The sequence below is a fragment of the Ochotona curzoniae genome, unplaced genomic scaffold (genome assembly GCF_017591425.1).
Source record: "Ochotona curzoniae isolate NIBS_2020 unplaced genomic scaffold, NIBS_Ocur_1.0 contig_3520, whole genome shotgun sequence".
Taxonomy (NCBI): domain Eukaryota; kingdom Metazoa; phylum Chordata; class Mammalia; order Lagomorpha; family Ochotonidae; genus Ochotona; species Ochotona curzoniae.
This window is the reverse complement of record NW_024465894.1, coordinates 612,020-627,217: the sequence shown is the minus strand read 5'-3', so window position 1 is coordinate 627,217 and position 15,198 is coordinate 612,020. Positions and strand designations below refer to the sequence as shown.

The 15,198-nt window shown below is 47.0% G+C and overlaps 1 protein-coding gene across 1 annotated transcript; it reads right to left on the bottom strand.

Annotated features, from left to right (window-relative positions):
- Positions 1–8,553: 8,553 nt before the first annotated feature.
- Positions 8,554–14,418, bottom strand: CBLN4 (cerebellin 4 precursor). Its single transcript, XM_040981043.1, has 3 exons — positions 14,113–14,418; positions 11,029–11,145; positions 8,554–8,799 (listed from the first exon to the last, which is right to left on the bottom strand). Exons 1-3 carry the CDS (start codon positions 14,416–14,418, stop codon positions 8,602–8,604), a joined length of 621 nt encoding a protein of 206 aa, XP_040836977.1. The 3' UTR covers positions 8,554–8,601.
- Positions 14,419–15,198: the final 780 nt, after the last annotated feature.

The following is a 15,198-nucleotide window of genomic DNA, read 5'->3' as shown; positions in this document are numbered from 1 at the left end:
TTGAGGCTTAGAGAAGCAGAAATTCTGAGCCCAGAAAAAGCCAGCAAAACATCTTTAACCAGCACCCCGGGGGGCTCTATGCACAGGAAAGCAAGGATGACCGAATGGACTGAAGTCACCATCTCCAGCAGTTTCCTTGCAGGTGTCATTTAGGAGAGGGCAGGGTCGGTGGGGTTAGTGAGTATGTCGTGTAGCCACCAGCTGGCAGATCCGGGGGTCTTAAGGCAGCACGGTTCCCTGTGAACAACCTCAAGACGAGTTCTTCAGCCCGTGCTCCAGTCTCCGTGGGCCTCCCTGCAGCTTCGTCCGAGGGGCTTGACAAAGAAGCTCTTCTCTCTAACCCAGACCCTTCCAGCTTCCAGAAGCTGCGTTCTCCTTGGGGTTTACTTGAGCCACAGCCTCAGTCTCCTGAACCAAGGCTTATTTTCTGTCACTGTACAGGACATCAAAGGCTGCAGTCTTGGCAAAGCTGTCTATTTAGCCCCTGGTCGTGGAGGTTCAACGGTCCATGGAAGCACACATGAAACCCCTGGCAAGGATCTCCTGGGCTACATCACAAGACACACACTGGCTGTCTCCCTCGCAGACGAAAGTGCCTGGATTCACACTTCACCTGCAAAGCTTTGAAGAGCTTGTGGCTCCTGGTTCCCAAGGAGGGAGTCGACTCACAAGGAAAAACTCTCCTCAGACTCAGCTGTCCATGTCAGAGGGGATAGGAAAAGACCAGAGCTCCAAATGGGCTGAGGGCGCCAGGGCTGAGACCAAATCAGCTACCAGAGCCCAGTGGTGTGCACCTGAAACCCCAACTTCCCAACAGGCAACGGCATTCAGACATCAGACACCATGCGCAGGATCAGAAAGGCACACCTTTCTATTCACTGACCCCTGCCTCGAACCAGAGAGCTGAGAAAGGCACTCCTTCCTAAATGCAATCCCACCTGTCCTAAGGTGGCCACAACACGCCTACTGTGTTAGAAGCAGACAATTCAATGCCTTCCACAGAACACTGTAGTATAACACACACACACACACGCACACACACACACACGCACACACACACGCACACACACACACACGCACACACACACACACACGCACACACGCCTGATAGAATTGTCAACCCCTGAATGAAGCACTGTACAACTCCCCCAACTGTACACAGCAACCCTGGCTAATTCATCACTTTGAAAAAGTGAGGTGACCCACAGCAGGTACAGACCACTGAGCTCAGTTAATACACAGGTCACTGCTTCATGGAGAGCAGAGCTTCTGCCCCCAAGGACGAAAGGCATTTGCAAAATTTGGAACTTGTTGGAAGGGTGAGTGAGTAGACTCAATGTCTGCAGAAAACGGGGCATGCAGTAGGTGCACAGCAAATACATGACTGTGATCCAGTAAAAACAAACACACACACAAAAACCAGAGGCACTCAAACCCCAAGAGAAAGCTCTTGCTCCCTTCCTGACAGCCTCGGCCTCTAATTCAGAAAGTTCCAGATGATCTGGTGGTTTTTCGCTCAACTCCAACTCACCACCTTGTGCCAACTTCTGGTAGTGACAGAAGACTCAAGATGGGTTATTTTTTTTTTCCTTCTAACACGTAGTGCTGTCAAAAAAAGGAAATCTTGCAAAATCAGACTCCTTAGTGGCCCTTCAGGGCTCCCTATGCTGCTTTATGGATCCCTATAAACACTGCTTTATCTTCCATGAGAAGACCAAGCATGAAATCCCGTTTCTCCTAAACCCAGCCCCAGGTACTTGCAGTGTTGTCCCCGAAGCTGCAACTCCCAGACACCCCGAAGGTCCCTGGGCAGGCAGGGAGGATGCACTGCGGCTTCGTGCCAGGCTCACACAGCTTCCTGGAACTGCAGAGACATGAGGGCTCCTCTCGATGGGGAGGGGTTTCTGGGCTATTTCAGCAATATTTCCCTTTCCAATCAGGCTCTGCCCATGGTTCAGGGAGTCACCCTAATGAGGAGAAACTGAAATCTCTGTCTGTGGAAGGGCACCGTTTCGCCTGCAGAGACCTGACCTTAACACTCAGAAAGACCAGGGAAGCAAAATCGATTTTAATCCCGCCCCCTTTGAATTATCTTGTCAGTTCTAGACTCCAAGTCATACAGTGGGAGGTGGATGAAAGCTGCTTCCCCAGCCCCAAACATTGACCACATAGCAATTTTCAATGAATCTGTCATTCATTTTCCTGAGGATCTTACTGTTGTTGACTCTGCTTTTCATCCTTCCGCCTTATTTTTGATAGAATGCTTCTTACGTTAGTATTTGCACCGTTTTGTGTCTCATTGGTAGAAAAATCATGCCAGTGTTTCATTATGTTGTTAAAAACACTGATACTTAAAAGCAAAAGCTAAGTTACTTTGAAAGAAACACTATGACTGCTTATGTATTCTTAAACAGCCAAGGGAAAGAAATAGGAGACAACAGACTGACATGACTCACAAAGAAAGGTAGATCCATTTCTCAAACTCAGGAAAGAATCCAAACCCCCCAGTGCATTCTGAGAGCTGAGCCGTTCAGACTGGCCACTGTTGTTGGCCAAATGGAGTGTGTGGCCAACAACAGTGGACGGCAGGGTATGCAGCGGAAGATTTCATTGTGTGATTCGCAGCCGAGGGTTACATCCTGGCCTGAGTACCCAATACTCCTGAAAGCCCAGCGTCCCTTAGAGCAGCTGGCCAATGGTAAGCACCCTCTTCTCTATGCAGTGACGGCTGGCCAGGCTAACTGCCATGTCGCTGGATGGTCATCCACAACCTTTGCCCAGGCTTGTGTGACTTAATCCCCGCAGGGACCACAGACCTCACCATACACCCATTCCCAAGCCCATCCCAAAACTCCTCCTGCTTTTCTGGTGTTCTACTCTCTGGAAGGCCATGGAAGGAAATCCTGAAATGACCCCTTTGGGTGAACAGGTCATTTCAAGCCAGTTTTTTCTTTTGTCATGAAGTCTGAAAAAAAAAGGTAACGTGCAAAGAAGGTAATCTGCATTATTTTCCCTACATTTTCCTCTTCTTATTGATTACATGCTGACATCAAAACTTCCCCTTGACAGAAACAGGTTAACAACAAAGGATGTATCAGTCACCTCCGGAAGTCCTCTGACTCCCCAGGATTCAGCAGACCAATGACCTCTGCAATTTTCTTGACACTCCCAGTTCTTGGCAAGTTGAATGTTCAAAATTTATGCTCTCAAGGTAACCACTTGGGAAATGAAGATGTGTCAGCTGTGTTCTTGTGACAATGCACCCAAATCACCAACTGGACTTTAAAGATGTTAATACAGGGGCTGGGTGGTGGTGTAGCCAGCTAATTCTTTGTCTATAAACACCAGTATCCCACATATCCCAGCTGCTCCACCTCTGATCCAGCTCTCTATGTATGGCCTGGGAAGGCAGCATACAATGGCCCAAGGCCTTGGTTCCCTGCACCCACGTGGGAGCCCGGGAAGAAGCTCCTGACTCCCAGCTTTAGAACAGCTCACTTCCGGCTATTTAGGGAATTAACCAGAAGACCTCCATCTCCGAAGAACTATGCTTCTCTCTCTCTATACAAATGTTTCAACTAAAAATAAATCTTTTTTAAAAACTGTCAACACAGACATTTGCTTTTTCATGGAATTAAACTCTAAATGGCTGCTTGGAAAGTGCCACCAATAATCCTCCTGAACGCATCCCCTCTCATGTACACACATGCTGATGTGCATACCCCTCACTCAGCTGAGCTGTGTCTTCTGGGGTCCAATGCCAAGTGTACTCAGAGGCCCTGCAGTCCCTGGAGAAACAGCTCAAGTCAAGGATGGAATCGCACGCCTGCTCCAGAGCAGAACACCCCTCTAGTGTTCTCTTTGCTGCAACACAGCCCCTTTCCATGAGTGACTTTCGTCTCCATACAGATCTCCCACGTCTTCGTCTGCAACACAGCCACGTTCCCTGGGTGACTTACCCTTGTTTCCATCCACAGCTTTCCCACGTCCTTCCTCTGGGCGGTAGCTTCCTGCAGTCCTTCCTCTTCGTACACTGAGTCTGTCCTCCTACAGGCCAGCAGCATCATGCTCACCCTGTGAAGCCTGGGGCACACAACCTTTGGTCGGTGGAGTTTCAACCAGGGAAGAACATAGAAATACTTGTGTTCCTGGGTCAGGCAATAAAATGCCTCATACCTGCCTGGGTTTGAGTTAAGAGAATCCCCGGGACTCTCTTAGGCGTGCAGCAGCTTGAAGCCCAGTACATGTGATTCTGATTAACATACTTTTGGTTTTTTACCTAAAGACAGAGTTCCAAATGCTTTGTGTACACAGGAATCAGAGGGGAAGCAGGGAATCCTGCTAAAGTGCACATTCAGATCCCACCTTCAGAACCCAGATTCCACCCAGGGTTTCTAACAAACCACCCCCCGACCCCAGGGCCACACTGAGAGCAATGCGGCTTTAAAAAACACCACTGAATGTCCTTGCAGTGGCACGTGGGCAACCCCAGATCAGCAGCAGGGATACCACCTGACAATCGGGCTGACCCAAGACCTGCAATTCATCAAGATTCACAAGTGGTTCCTAAGCACCTCAGTTAGTGAAGCTGATATGAGAGAATCAAGGATCAAATTCACAAATTGTTTTCAGTCAGGAAAGTCAGAAACAGAAAAGAATTGCTTTTTGATTACTAGATTTGAAACCTACAGTAAAGGCGAGCTGGCATCAGAGTAGGGACAGTGACCAACTTACTTAGAAACCAGCCTCTTTAAACTTCAACTCCCTCTCTACACGGTGAGTCAGCACCGAGACTCAGCTGGGCCCACTCCACACTCCGAGTGTGAACAGCTGTCACATGCTTTCATCTTTCTCTACTTTCATTACCTCTCATGGTCACCAGGTCAGCCAATCTGGGGACCTGACAACAACCACTGGACTCAGGGGCAGGGTTTAAATAGTGCAGGTAAATTGATGAACATCTGGCAGCCTCCATCAGAAAGCAAGAAAGGACCATACGTTAGATCTCCCCTGCTCCTTGTGAAGGAGACCCCACTGTCTGCCTCATGGTTAGCGATCTAACAAGAGATGCCATTACTTCTATAAAATCAGTACCTTGCAAGGTATATGACACGGAATAAGGATAATTTAATCCACGCACTTAAAGATGCTCATTGCAAGACTGAAAACAGTAAGGCGAATGAAAACAGGAAGTTATCCAGGTTGTCAAAGCCCAGAAAGAAAGGGAGAAAACAATTTTGATCGTGAGGAACCCCCAAAAAGCAATCCGAATCAGAGTGATCCCAGGTCCTAGCTCTCTGTTTCTTTTAGTTTGGTTTTCACAGGCTTCTCTTGGGAAGAAACTGCTTACTGCAGACAACTGCTTGCATTTGTTGATCAATAGATCCCGGAACAGCCGACAAAGATAGGGACCATGATCAGAAGAGACGGCATTGGCACTGATGAATGTAGACAAGGCCAATGCAAATGCCATGTTTAATTTGCATTTTTGTGAACCTAGCAATCTCTGAAAACTATTTTCAAGTCATGAAATATGAGGAGAGCAGCTGGCTCCATTTCTAGAAATACTTCTGACACCACTGCATCCTGTTTGCAACCTATCCCACTCAAGTTCAGTTTTCTTCCTTTCCTCCCATGGCAGTCCTAACATCCTCCCACAGTCCTTCTTGCTGCTGTGCTCGTGGTAGGGCTTGAAGTTGTAATCACCAAAGCAGACCCTTCGTTGAGGTCCTACTGTGTTCCAGGCAGCTCATGGGTTTTCTGAATCCTTACAATTAACTATTTCTTATTTATAAATAAAATCATGAAAGCTCAGGGAGGTAACAAAATCACAGAGTTGGCAAGTGAATGCTGTGGAATTCCAGCCTACATCTGCTCAAAACCCAGGATTTGGGCCCGGCGCGGTGGCGCAAGTGGTTAGGGTCCTCGCCTTGCACGCCCGGGGTTCCCATATGGGCAGCGCCAGTTCTAATCCCGGCAGCCCCACTTCCCTTCCAGCTCCCTGCCTGTGGCCTGGGAAAGCAGTCGAGGACGGCCCAAAGCTTTGGGACCCTGCACCCACGTGGGAGACCCGGAAGAGGCTCCTGGCTTCGGATCGGCATAGTATCGGCTGTTGCGCTCACTTGGAGAGTGAATCATCGGATGGAAGATCTTCCTCTCTGTCTCTCCTCTCTGTATATCCTCCTTTCCAATAAAAAAATAATAAAAATAAATCTTTAAAAAAAAATGAAACCCAGGATCTCTGACCGAACCTTCCCTCCCTTTGGATTTTGTTTTCTTACCCTTTTGGCCACTGTGCTTGGGGTAGCCCCTACTCCCCACACCCAGCTCAGGACGAGTACCTAACGCTCCGTCTCTTCTCTCCATGTGGGATCCAGCGTTGCACATCCCTCCCTCACTTGATAGCCACAATCTTGGTGCCTCTAAGACAGTTTTTTTTTTCTCTTGACAATTTTAAATGGATTTCTGCATTCCAAAAACATGTACTTACATTAGAGCTTAGGAGTTAAATCCAAGTGCTTTGCCAATGTTCTTTGATGTTCAGAAGAAAGGAAAATAAGGGCAAGCCACAAAGGATGACCACAAGCATGCTTATAAAAGGCATTTTTACATGGATCCATTTGATAATCACTTTTCTCAATCCTGTCAGTCATGTACTGGCAGTTCTGGTACTCTAGGACGATTTTCTTAAAACAACAGCTAACAGTATATTTACTCAAGTAGAATTCACAGGACCACAATGTGTAGATACAAACTCTGAATACAGAGAATCAACAGGGAACCCATATTGGATCTACACATGCTCACACTTAAATGATGGTGCCATGTCTTCTCTTTATACTGCGAAGAAAAACAAAAATTCCAATTGACCGGGGTAATTTGCATTGAGGATCCACTGCCAACATCTTCAGATAATTCTGCCTGGAGATGCAGGATTAGTCACCTTGGTGATTTCCTCACACCTGACTAGCAGTGCTACCTTCAGTTGTCTCCCACTCCCCTGCCCGTGCCTGATGGCAAAGGGGGGGTCCATCTGGACAGACCAGGGCACTCAGCCTGATCTCCAAACACACACATGTGATATCAATCCTCCGGGAGACAGGAATGTGATCTTCAGTGTTGAGAAAACAGCAGAACATTCCCCCAAGGCCACAGCTTAGGGACACACAGGTCTCCTATGTCATCATGCTGAGCACCCTCATGTCTGAGGGGATCTTCTCTAACGTCCCGACTTCTTTTGAAAGGATGATTTGCTCTGACTGCACTGATTCTTTTTTCTGTAACCTTAAAGCTCTTGAATTCGGACAGATTCAACACAATAAAGACTTCCTATACTAACTGGAGGACATTCCCTGAAAATTCAGGAAACTTTTCCTAAATTCCATGTTACAGCAAGAAGTGAGAAGAAGAAGGAAAGGCAAGGGAAAAAAAAGAAAAGGAAAGAACCCATGTCCAATTTACATTTCCAAATCCAAAGAACAAAACAAGTCAACTAATATATGTTCATCTTTATTCCGTAACAGACATAAATAATTTTATGAATTCTTATGACTGATACAAAAGACAAAATAAGATGCACTGAATTTAGATATGGGATATTTGAATTGAATGTTAGCTAGACAGATAAATATATACAATTCAAGGAGTTAAGGCAAAACCAGATAATACTTCAAACACAACAAAAGACTTGAAAAATAGATATAATTAAAAACAAGGGTATCCCATCTCCAGTTAATAAAGTGATCGTGTCTAAGGAAAAAATTCCCTTAGGTTTTTAATAAAGAGGTTATTATCAATCATGTTAATTAAAGTTGAGCAATAAAGTAGAAGATTTCCCGCAGAGCAGAGCCATTTTGTCAAGGACTGGGGATTGAGTGGTTAGAATTCGGGTAAGCAACTTTTTCCTTGTCAGTTTTATGATCTATTCTTCCTATTAGAAAATACAATTTGGAAAATACGACTCTTTCACGTATATAATTAAAATACAACTATGAAGCTCTTTTCTCTTTAAGGGAAGTCATGTTGGTGATCTCAAAGCCAAAGTGAATTGGCGGGCAGGCCATCCATGACCTTATTGTGGAGGAAACACAATGCCAGTCACCTTAGGAGAACAAACCAAACTATCTCAGGGGAATTAAAATGGGGAGTCAGTACGTCAACACAGCGCACAGTTCTTTGGCAGTATCACACTAATCACTGATTGAAGTTGAAACTTGAAAATTTTCGAATGTTTACTTGCCGGTCTTTTCAAAATAACTAAACAAATGAAAATCCACAACAACAACAAATTCATTATTTCCAGGAAATCAAATTCCAAGTAAACCTGGCAGGCAGCTTTTGACTGTTAGATGTAATCACAGATAGGTTTTATCAGCTTTGAGTCCCAATCCAAGTATACTGAAATACACGCACACGCACACACCACACACACATCTGTAGACCTTTGTATTGGTTCGGGCAGGTCTAGAATCCTTATAGAGAATCCATATCCAACCACGAGATGCCAAGAAAGACATCAATCCAAGGATGAAGGAACAATCTTCCAGTAACTCAGAGCGGGACTACCCCTGACCAGGATAAACACCATGGAGAGACGGAATTCTAGAGGGGGAACACCAGGAAGCCAGAGAATGTGGAATACTGCCAGCCTCCAACCAAGTTACCTTTCTCCAGTTTCAGGTAAACCTTATCCTCCTTATCTAGGTACAGTAGAACCCCATTGGTGGCAGCTTCACGAGTAACGTCCTTGTCTCCAGCAAAGGCGGATATTACTGGTTTTCCATTTAACATTAGGTTAACCTAGAAGGGAAGCAAAATCAACTGAGAAGCTTCTCTTTAAATGAATACATTTCCTGGGGATAATACAGAACATTGATGATGACAGACCTTGTCAGATGCCTGCTGTTTAGAATGCATAGCCCTTTCCTTTTGAATTAATCAGCTGTGAGGGGATCAGACATTGCATGTATATCAACATGATGGTTTTCATTTCCTTCATAGGCACTCTCTTAAATGCCTACCAAAGCACATTGTCCATGGAACGCCACCTCGCCATGTGGAAGCGGGCTCCCTTCTGCACACGTTGACCTCTTCCATTCCACAGCAGTCTTTCAGTAAGAAAACAAGCTTGTGGTTTCCAAGGCCCTCAGTAAAAAAGTTCAGTGACTACTGGCCTCATAAACCCGCAACCAATTCTACTAATATCCTTCCAACTTCCAGGAGCACAGGGCTGAAAAATCACCTGAAATAATGCAACTTGGCTATGCTTTACTTCTATGTTTTCCCTGATAATAAATGTGAACTTAAAAATAACAATCCCTACTCTAATTGATGATTTTAACATGTATTTAGCAAAAAATCTACTCAAAATATTAACTTATTTTCCATACAACAATTTTGATGATACTGTGTCAACTATTAGAGAAATTTTGATATCGGGGAGGTCTGAAAAGATTTTCTATGTAAGTAAATTTGTGTACTGTTCACTGATTTCAAGTTAAAAGTTGTAATAAATAAGGTTGGAGTTGATCAGTGTATTCATTCACCGTGATATGTGAGTGCATAAGACACCAATTCCCACAGAACTAAGACACAATGTCAACACTGAACATGTGTGCAGCTGTCTTGAAATTCCACAAACACGCACGGATAACACTCGCTGTGAGCGCATATGTGTGTTCAGAAACCAGTCCACTCACTGCTGCCTGTGAGAGGAAGATTAAACTTTTTATCCTAGGCAACACAACACAAAATACATATTAAACTGTGGGATTGTGACTGACAAGAGTTCACCAGCATCAAAACAATAAAAACCTCAGTGTTAGCGTAGTACATCCTTTCTTATTTAAAAAAAAGTGTCTTGAGGGAAGGGCATTCGGCATAGCTCTTAGGCTCCACTTCGGGGACTCTGTGCCCCCCAGTTCTACAACTGGCTCGGCCCAAGCCCTGTTTCTGTGCCCCCCAATTCTAGCTTCCCAAATGTGCACCCTGGAAGTGGCAGGTGATGCCTTAAGGAGTGAGTCCCCACCACCACATGGGAGGCGTGGACTGAGCTCTTAGCTCCTGGGAGTTTGGGGAGCAAACAGCAACTGGAAGTCTCCTTCTGTTCTCTCTGTGCTTCAAATAATGTAAAGAAGTAAAACTGCTTCAAAATATGTTTAAAAGTATATCAACTAGTTGTTCCTTCATGTATTTACTTTTTAAATTACATATATGTTTAAATGGGAAGGGAGGAAGGAGAGTAGGAGAGAGGAGCCCTGTACCTACATACTGCATCATGGAAAATAATAATAAAAACGTAAGAAAGAAAAGGAGGAAAACACTCATTTATCTTGGAGGCAGAGCTCTTATCTGACGCAGCATCCCCCACACTCCTGCCGTGGGAAGTCCTGGTCCGTCCTGAGAACTCAACCTGGGTCTGCTGTATGAGTAGCAGGGACCCAGCGAGTCGAGCTGTCCACACCGCATCCCAGGCTTCCTGACAGCAGGCAGCTGCGGTCAGCATCTGGAACATGGAATTAGCCCTAGGTATCCCAATATGGGATGCAGGCATCCTGACAACTAAGCCAACGCTCACCATGGGTTTATTCTTCAGACGTTACTGTGTCTTATGATTTTTTTAAAAAAATGACAAATTTGTTTTATTTACGTAGTATGCACTGGGTAAGTCCTGCTTGTCTTATAGATTTTTACCCTCCTACTTGAAATGGTTTTTACATAGGAACTAAATGAAATCCAGGAATTAAGAAGAGGTCTGTGTGCCTACATATTTTCTGAATTATGCTTTCTGAATGCTGATTGTTGAAGTAATAATTTCATTATTTTATTTTTCTACATGCTTTTTTGTTACATGCCTTAATGGATGTTATAAAGGAGAAAACTGGAAATTAAATGTTTTCAACACAAATTACAAAGATGGATGCTGACTTTGACAATGAAAATGCATCTTCCGACACAATGTTAAATACACACCCAGCGAAGGTGGGCGCAGTTGTGCGGAGGTGGAGGTTGTGTGGCCAGCGCACGTACCTGGATTGTCTGACTCTGGTAGACTTTAATCACGTGAAAGCTGAAGCTGTAGATTCCTTTTCTGGGTGCTACAAAGACAGACTCCAGTGTGAAAAAATTACCCACATTAACTAGGATCTACAAACAAAAATAATAAATTACAGTAAATTATTACAATGTTCTCTTCAATGAGCACAGTGTATCCTTCCCCTCCCTTCTCCTGTCTTCCTCCCACTCTTTGTATTTTCTTTCTTTCTAATTTAACAAATAAGAAACTACAGAAAATGAAACACTTAGCTCTATTTCTTTTCCCTTAAATCTCCTGGAAAGAGAACTTGCATACTAGAAGGTGCTTCTGCCTTTTAAAAATCATAGGCACACTTAAATAACAGACTGATGGAATTATAACTCTTTATGAAGGACTATACTATTGTAACAACTCGTATACATCGGGAAAATCATATGGGGAGTAGGGAATCTCAGACTCATGAAATTGTACCATAAAGTTCAGAATTCAAAAAAAATTCAAAAAATATTATAGGGAAAATAAAGCAAGAGCTTTGTATTCATACTTCAACGTCCAGCAAAGCTCCATGGCTTCAGAGGCACCTAAGTGATGTGTGAGGGCTTATAAATGTTAGTGTTACCTGGAGAGCCAGATAAGAAGGCCTCTGCCACATATTTACATTCACACTATCTGCCAGCCTCTCCAAATCCAGAGGTGACGTTTCCAAGCCAGCCAATCAGCACCTCTGGGCTCTCTGCAACCATCCCTAGACACATCACTCAGAGAAGGGGTACCCCCTCCAGCATGTGACATAATCCACGACCCAGCGACAGTTGGCACACAAGGTGACAGATGCCTGGCCCTGCCTTGCATCCCTGCTGGCCTTCTCCCAAGTTTTATGGCTGCTTATCATTATTATTATTATTATTCTATTTCTGTGAATCCAGGCCTTGATCACAGTATTTTTGGCAATGAGTTGGCTCTCCTGGCTGCCAGAGTGGAGCGTGAAAAAGGATGAAGCTTTTTGGTGGTCCACCCAACACTACCCATCATCCTCTGTCAATCACACATTCTTTACTCAAGGACTAAAGATTTTTAAAAATTTTCAAAAATAAATAGTAAGTAAATAACAATAATGCGTCTTGTACCCAAGGTGTTCTATCTGATGCTGCTGGTGATTAAATTAGCCATGAATTTCAGTAAGCGAACTCTTCAGCCAAATTTGCGAAGTCACTTAAGTCCCTTCCTCTGAGACAGAGAAGGTGCATGGGCAGGTGAAATCAACAACTGGCATTTCTGCCACTGCTCTCCAAGAAACAAAACTGTTAGTGGCACCCACAAAAGCCAACTGACCTAACAGTGATGCAGCCCCCTGCTCTGTGTCTGTTATCATGTCTTGTGAAACGGTGCCTTCTTTTTCACCATCCATACATTTTCAGAGCTTCTGTGTAGTTTCCTAACAGCATACTACTGCCTCCAAGTGCATCGGAACGTGGAGACCGTCAGGCAGGTGTGCTGGGCTCATCCTGACTTGAGTGTTATAGGGAGTTTAAGGGAGTCCACTTCTTCCCTGCACTCCTGGTTCCTCACCCAACCTCCTAATGACGGCCTTTCATCAAGCCCCCAGAGGCTCATCATCACCAGCAGAGGTTTGCTTTTTGTCCAATGCACATTTAAAATAAACGGAGGTGCTTAGCAGGGACTCTCTGATTCCGAGACACGAAACATGTACCATAATTCATCAGCAATCATGGAAATGGCTGATTAGTGCTGGCTACACATAAAGCTGACTGTTGACGTTACATGGTAATTGGAGCGCCCCACAACATCAGGATGGATAACTAATCATGTCTTGTGGTCTCTCATCTGCATGGCTCCCACAGTAGAAGAAAAAACCCTTGTCTTCCAACTGATGCAAAGGTCATTGCAAGGAATGCCTCTCCTGGGCAAGATACTGCAGTGTCCACAGTATTCCAAGCTTTAATGAATGCCTTGAAGCACAAGCCAGGGGTGGGTTTATCTCCATCAAAATGGAAAATACTGCACCAAAACCCAAAGGGGACTACTGAAGTCTTTTAAGATCTTGGCTATTCAAGAGTTAAGACCCAGAAGAGACATTCTCTACCTGGGACCAGCTGCGGAGTGCTACTTCAAAAAAAATGAAGTCGGGGCGGGGATGGGGTGTAAATGACCCCTCCAGTCTTCCCCACACAGGCTGCAATACCACCTGCCCAGTGCGCTTGCACACCATGGCTTTGCTGACGGCCATCAAGTGTGACTTTGGAATTTAAAAGCCTGGGTGCCACTGAGGTTCTGCCCCCTGAGTCCTCCCTAAAGCTACCCCAATATCCTGGGGTTTCTCTTCACAACAAACCACCGCTGAGCACCAAGTCGTTAAAAAGCAACCATGGCTTTCCTGTGGCAGAGCCTCCCCCAGCCCCTACCCTCCTTTCTTCCCAGTAATTTACAACTCCCTGAAGGGACAGAACCCCGGTGAGGCAAATTCAGCTCCCCAGCGCTTCCCTCCGGGAGAGCAGCGCATCTGCCAGTCCCCTTCTCTTCCACTCCTAGGAAACTTTTCTCCAAGTCCCAGAGAAGGCCTCTCTCTCTCCCTAAGCCGATTCAGCAGCAGCACCGCGAGGCCAGACCTGACCACTGGCCCGGCCGCAGCCCTCTGGGCCACCACAGGATTTTCAGCATAGAGCCGAGCTGTCTTCCCGGAGGAGCTCCTCTGCTGGGGACAACAGAGCAAGCCTTCCTCTCACAACTGCGGGGACACTGGACGTGAGGCCAGGTTCTGGGCAGATTCTGATGACCCAGGGTCCTTTCACACACCCACTGACCTGTTGCTGTCCAACTTGTCCAGAACTCCTGCTGCCTGCCTCTGCACCTCAGCGGCCTCTTTTGGAGGCCGGGGGGGGGGGTGTGGAAACAGGGCCGCAGGTAGGGGCCACTGTTAGAAGTTTCAGACCCAGACCTGTTGGGGGATGCAGGTGACCACAAGAATCCCCATACTCCGAGGAGGAGCAGGCAGCCAGATCCCGGGTGCCCGGGCACCGCCCACCCCCCTCGGTGCCCTGAGTCCCTCCTGCTCTGACCTGATCGAAGTAGATGATGCGTGTCTTGTTGCTCATCTCTGACGGTTCATGGTTGGTACTCCGCACCGCGGAGAAGGCGACCTTGGAGTTGGCGGCCCGGACTGATATTCCCAGAGGGGACGATGAAGAGCCCTTGGCGTCTGTGGCCGGATTCGAGTCGCACACCACCAGGCACTTGCCCTCCAGCACGATGGGCTCCGTGTCGTTCTGTGCCCAAACGGGCAGCCCCGGCAGCAAGAGCACTAGCAGCAGCACGGCGGGCAGCACGGTCGGCACCACGGACAGCGCCCGGCGTGCAGAGCCCATGGTGGCCGCCCGGCAGCTGCAGCCGGCTGGCGCTTCTGCTCGCCCGCGCCGCCTCCTTCCCCCGGATCCCAGCTCAGGGAGCCGCCGGCGGCTAGATCGACAGCGCTGCAGAAACGGCGGCGGTGCGCACTCTTGAACGGATGCCGCGGTCTGAACTCTCCGTCTCCGCTCGAGCTCTCTCGCCGGCTCCGCTATCTTTGTCCTTTAAAGAGCTCATGCAGAACCCCCTACCCTACCCTCCTCCGCCCAAAAGGCAGCGTCGCCTGGAGCCTCTGTCCTTGTCCGGGCTTCTAGACACCTAAAAGTCACCAAGCCCTCTCCTTCGCCCCTCAGAAAACACAAAGCATCCTCGCCCCCCAGAAGGAAACTGCGCCAGGTGAACCACGGAGTAGGAGACACCGAGTGGACGCAAAGAAAAGCCGCAAGCGTGGCAGGTGCCAGTGGTGCGGGTGCCGGTCCTGTTCGCGTCTGCCTTGCAGCGGGGCTGGATCAGAGGCAGAAGGTGGTCGCAGGACGGTGAAGAACGCGAGGCTGTGCTCCCCGCCAGTACGCCAGCGACTCCCGCTTTCGCGTGGCCAAAAATTCCCCAAAGCCTGGTGTCACAAGCACGCGGGCAGGTAGGTGGACAGCGACCATCCAGCTTGACCCGCACCGAAACTACAAATTCGTGGGATCAGTTCCAGGGTGCCGGAAGCAGAGCGTAGGATGGCTCGGTCGCCGGGGTCCCCTCCTGACTGGCCGCACGCCCCAAGCCCCTGCACAACTTTCTCTCGGCGCAAC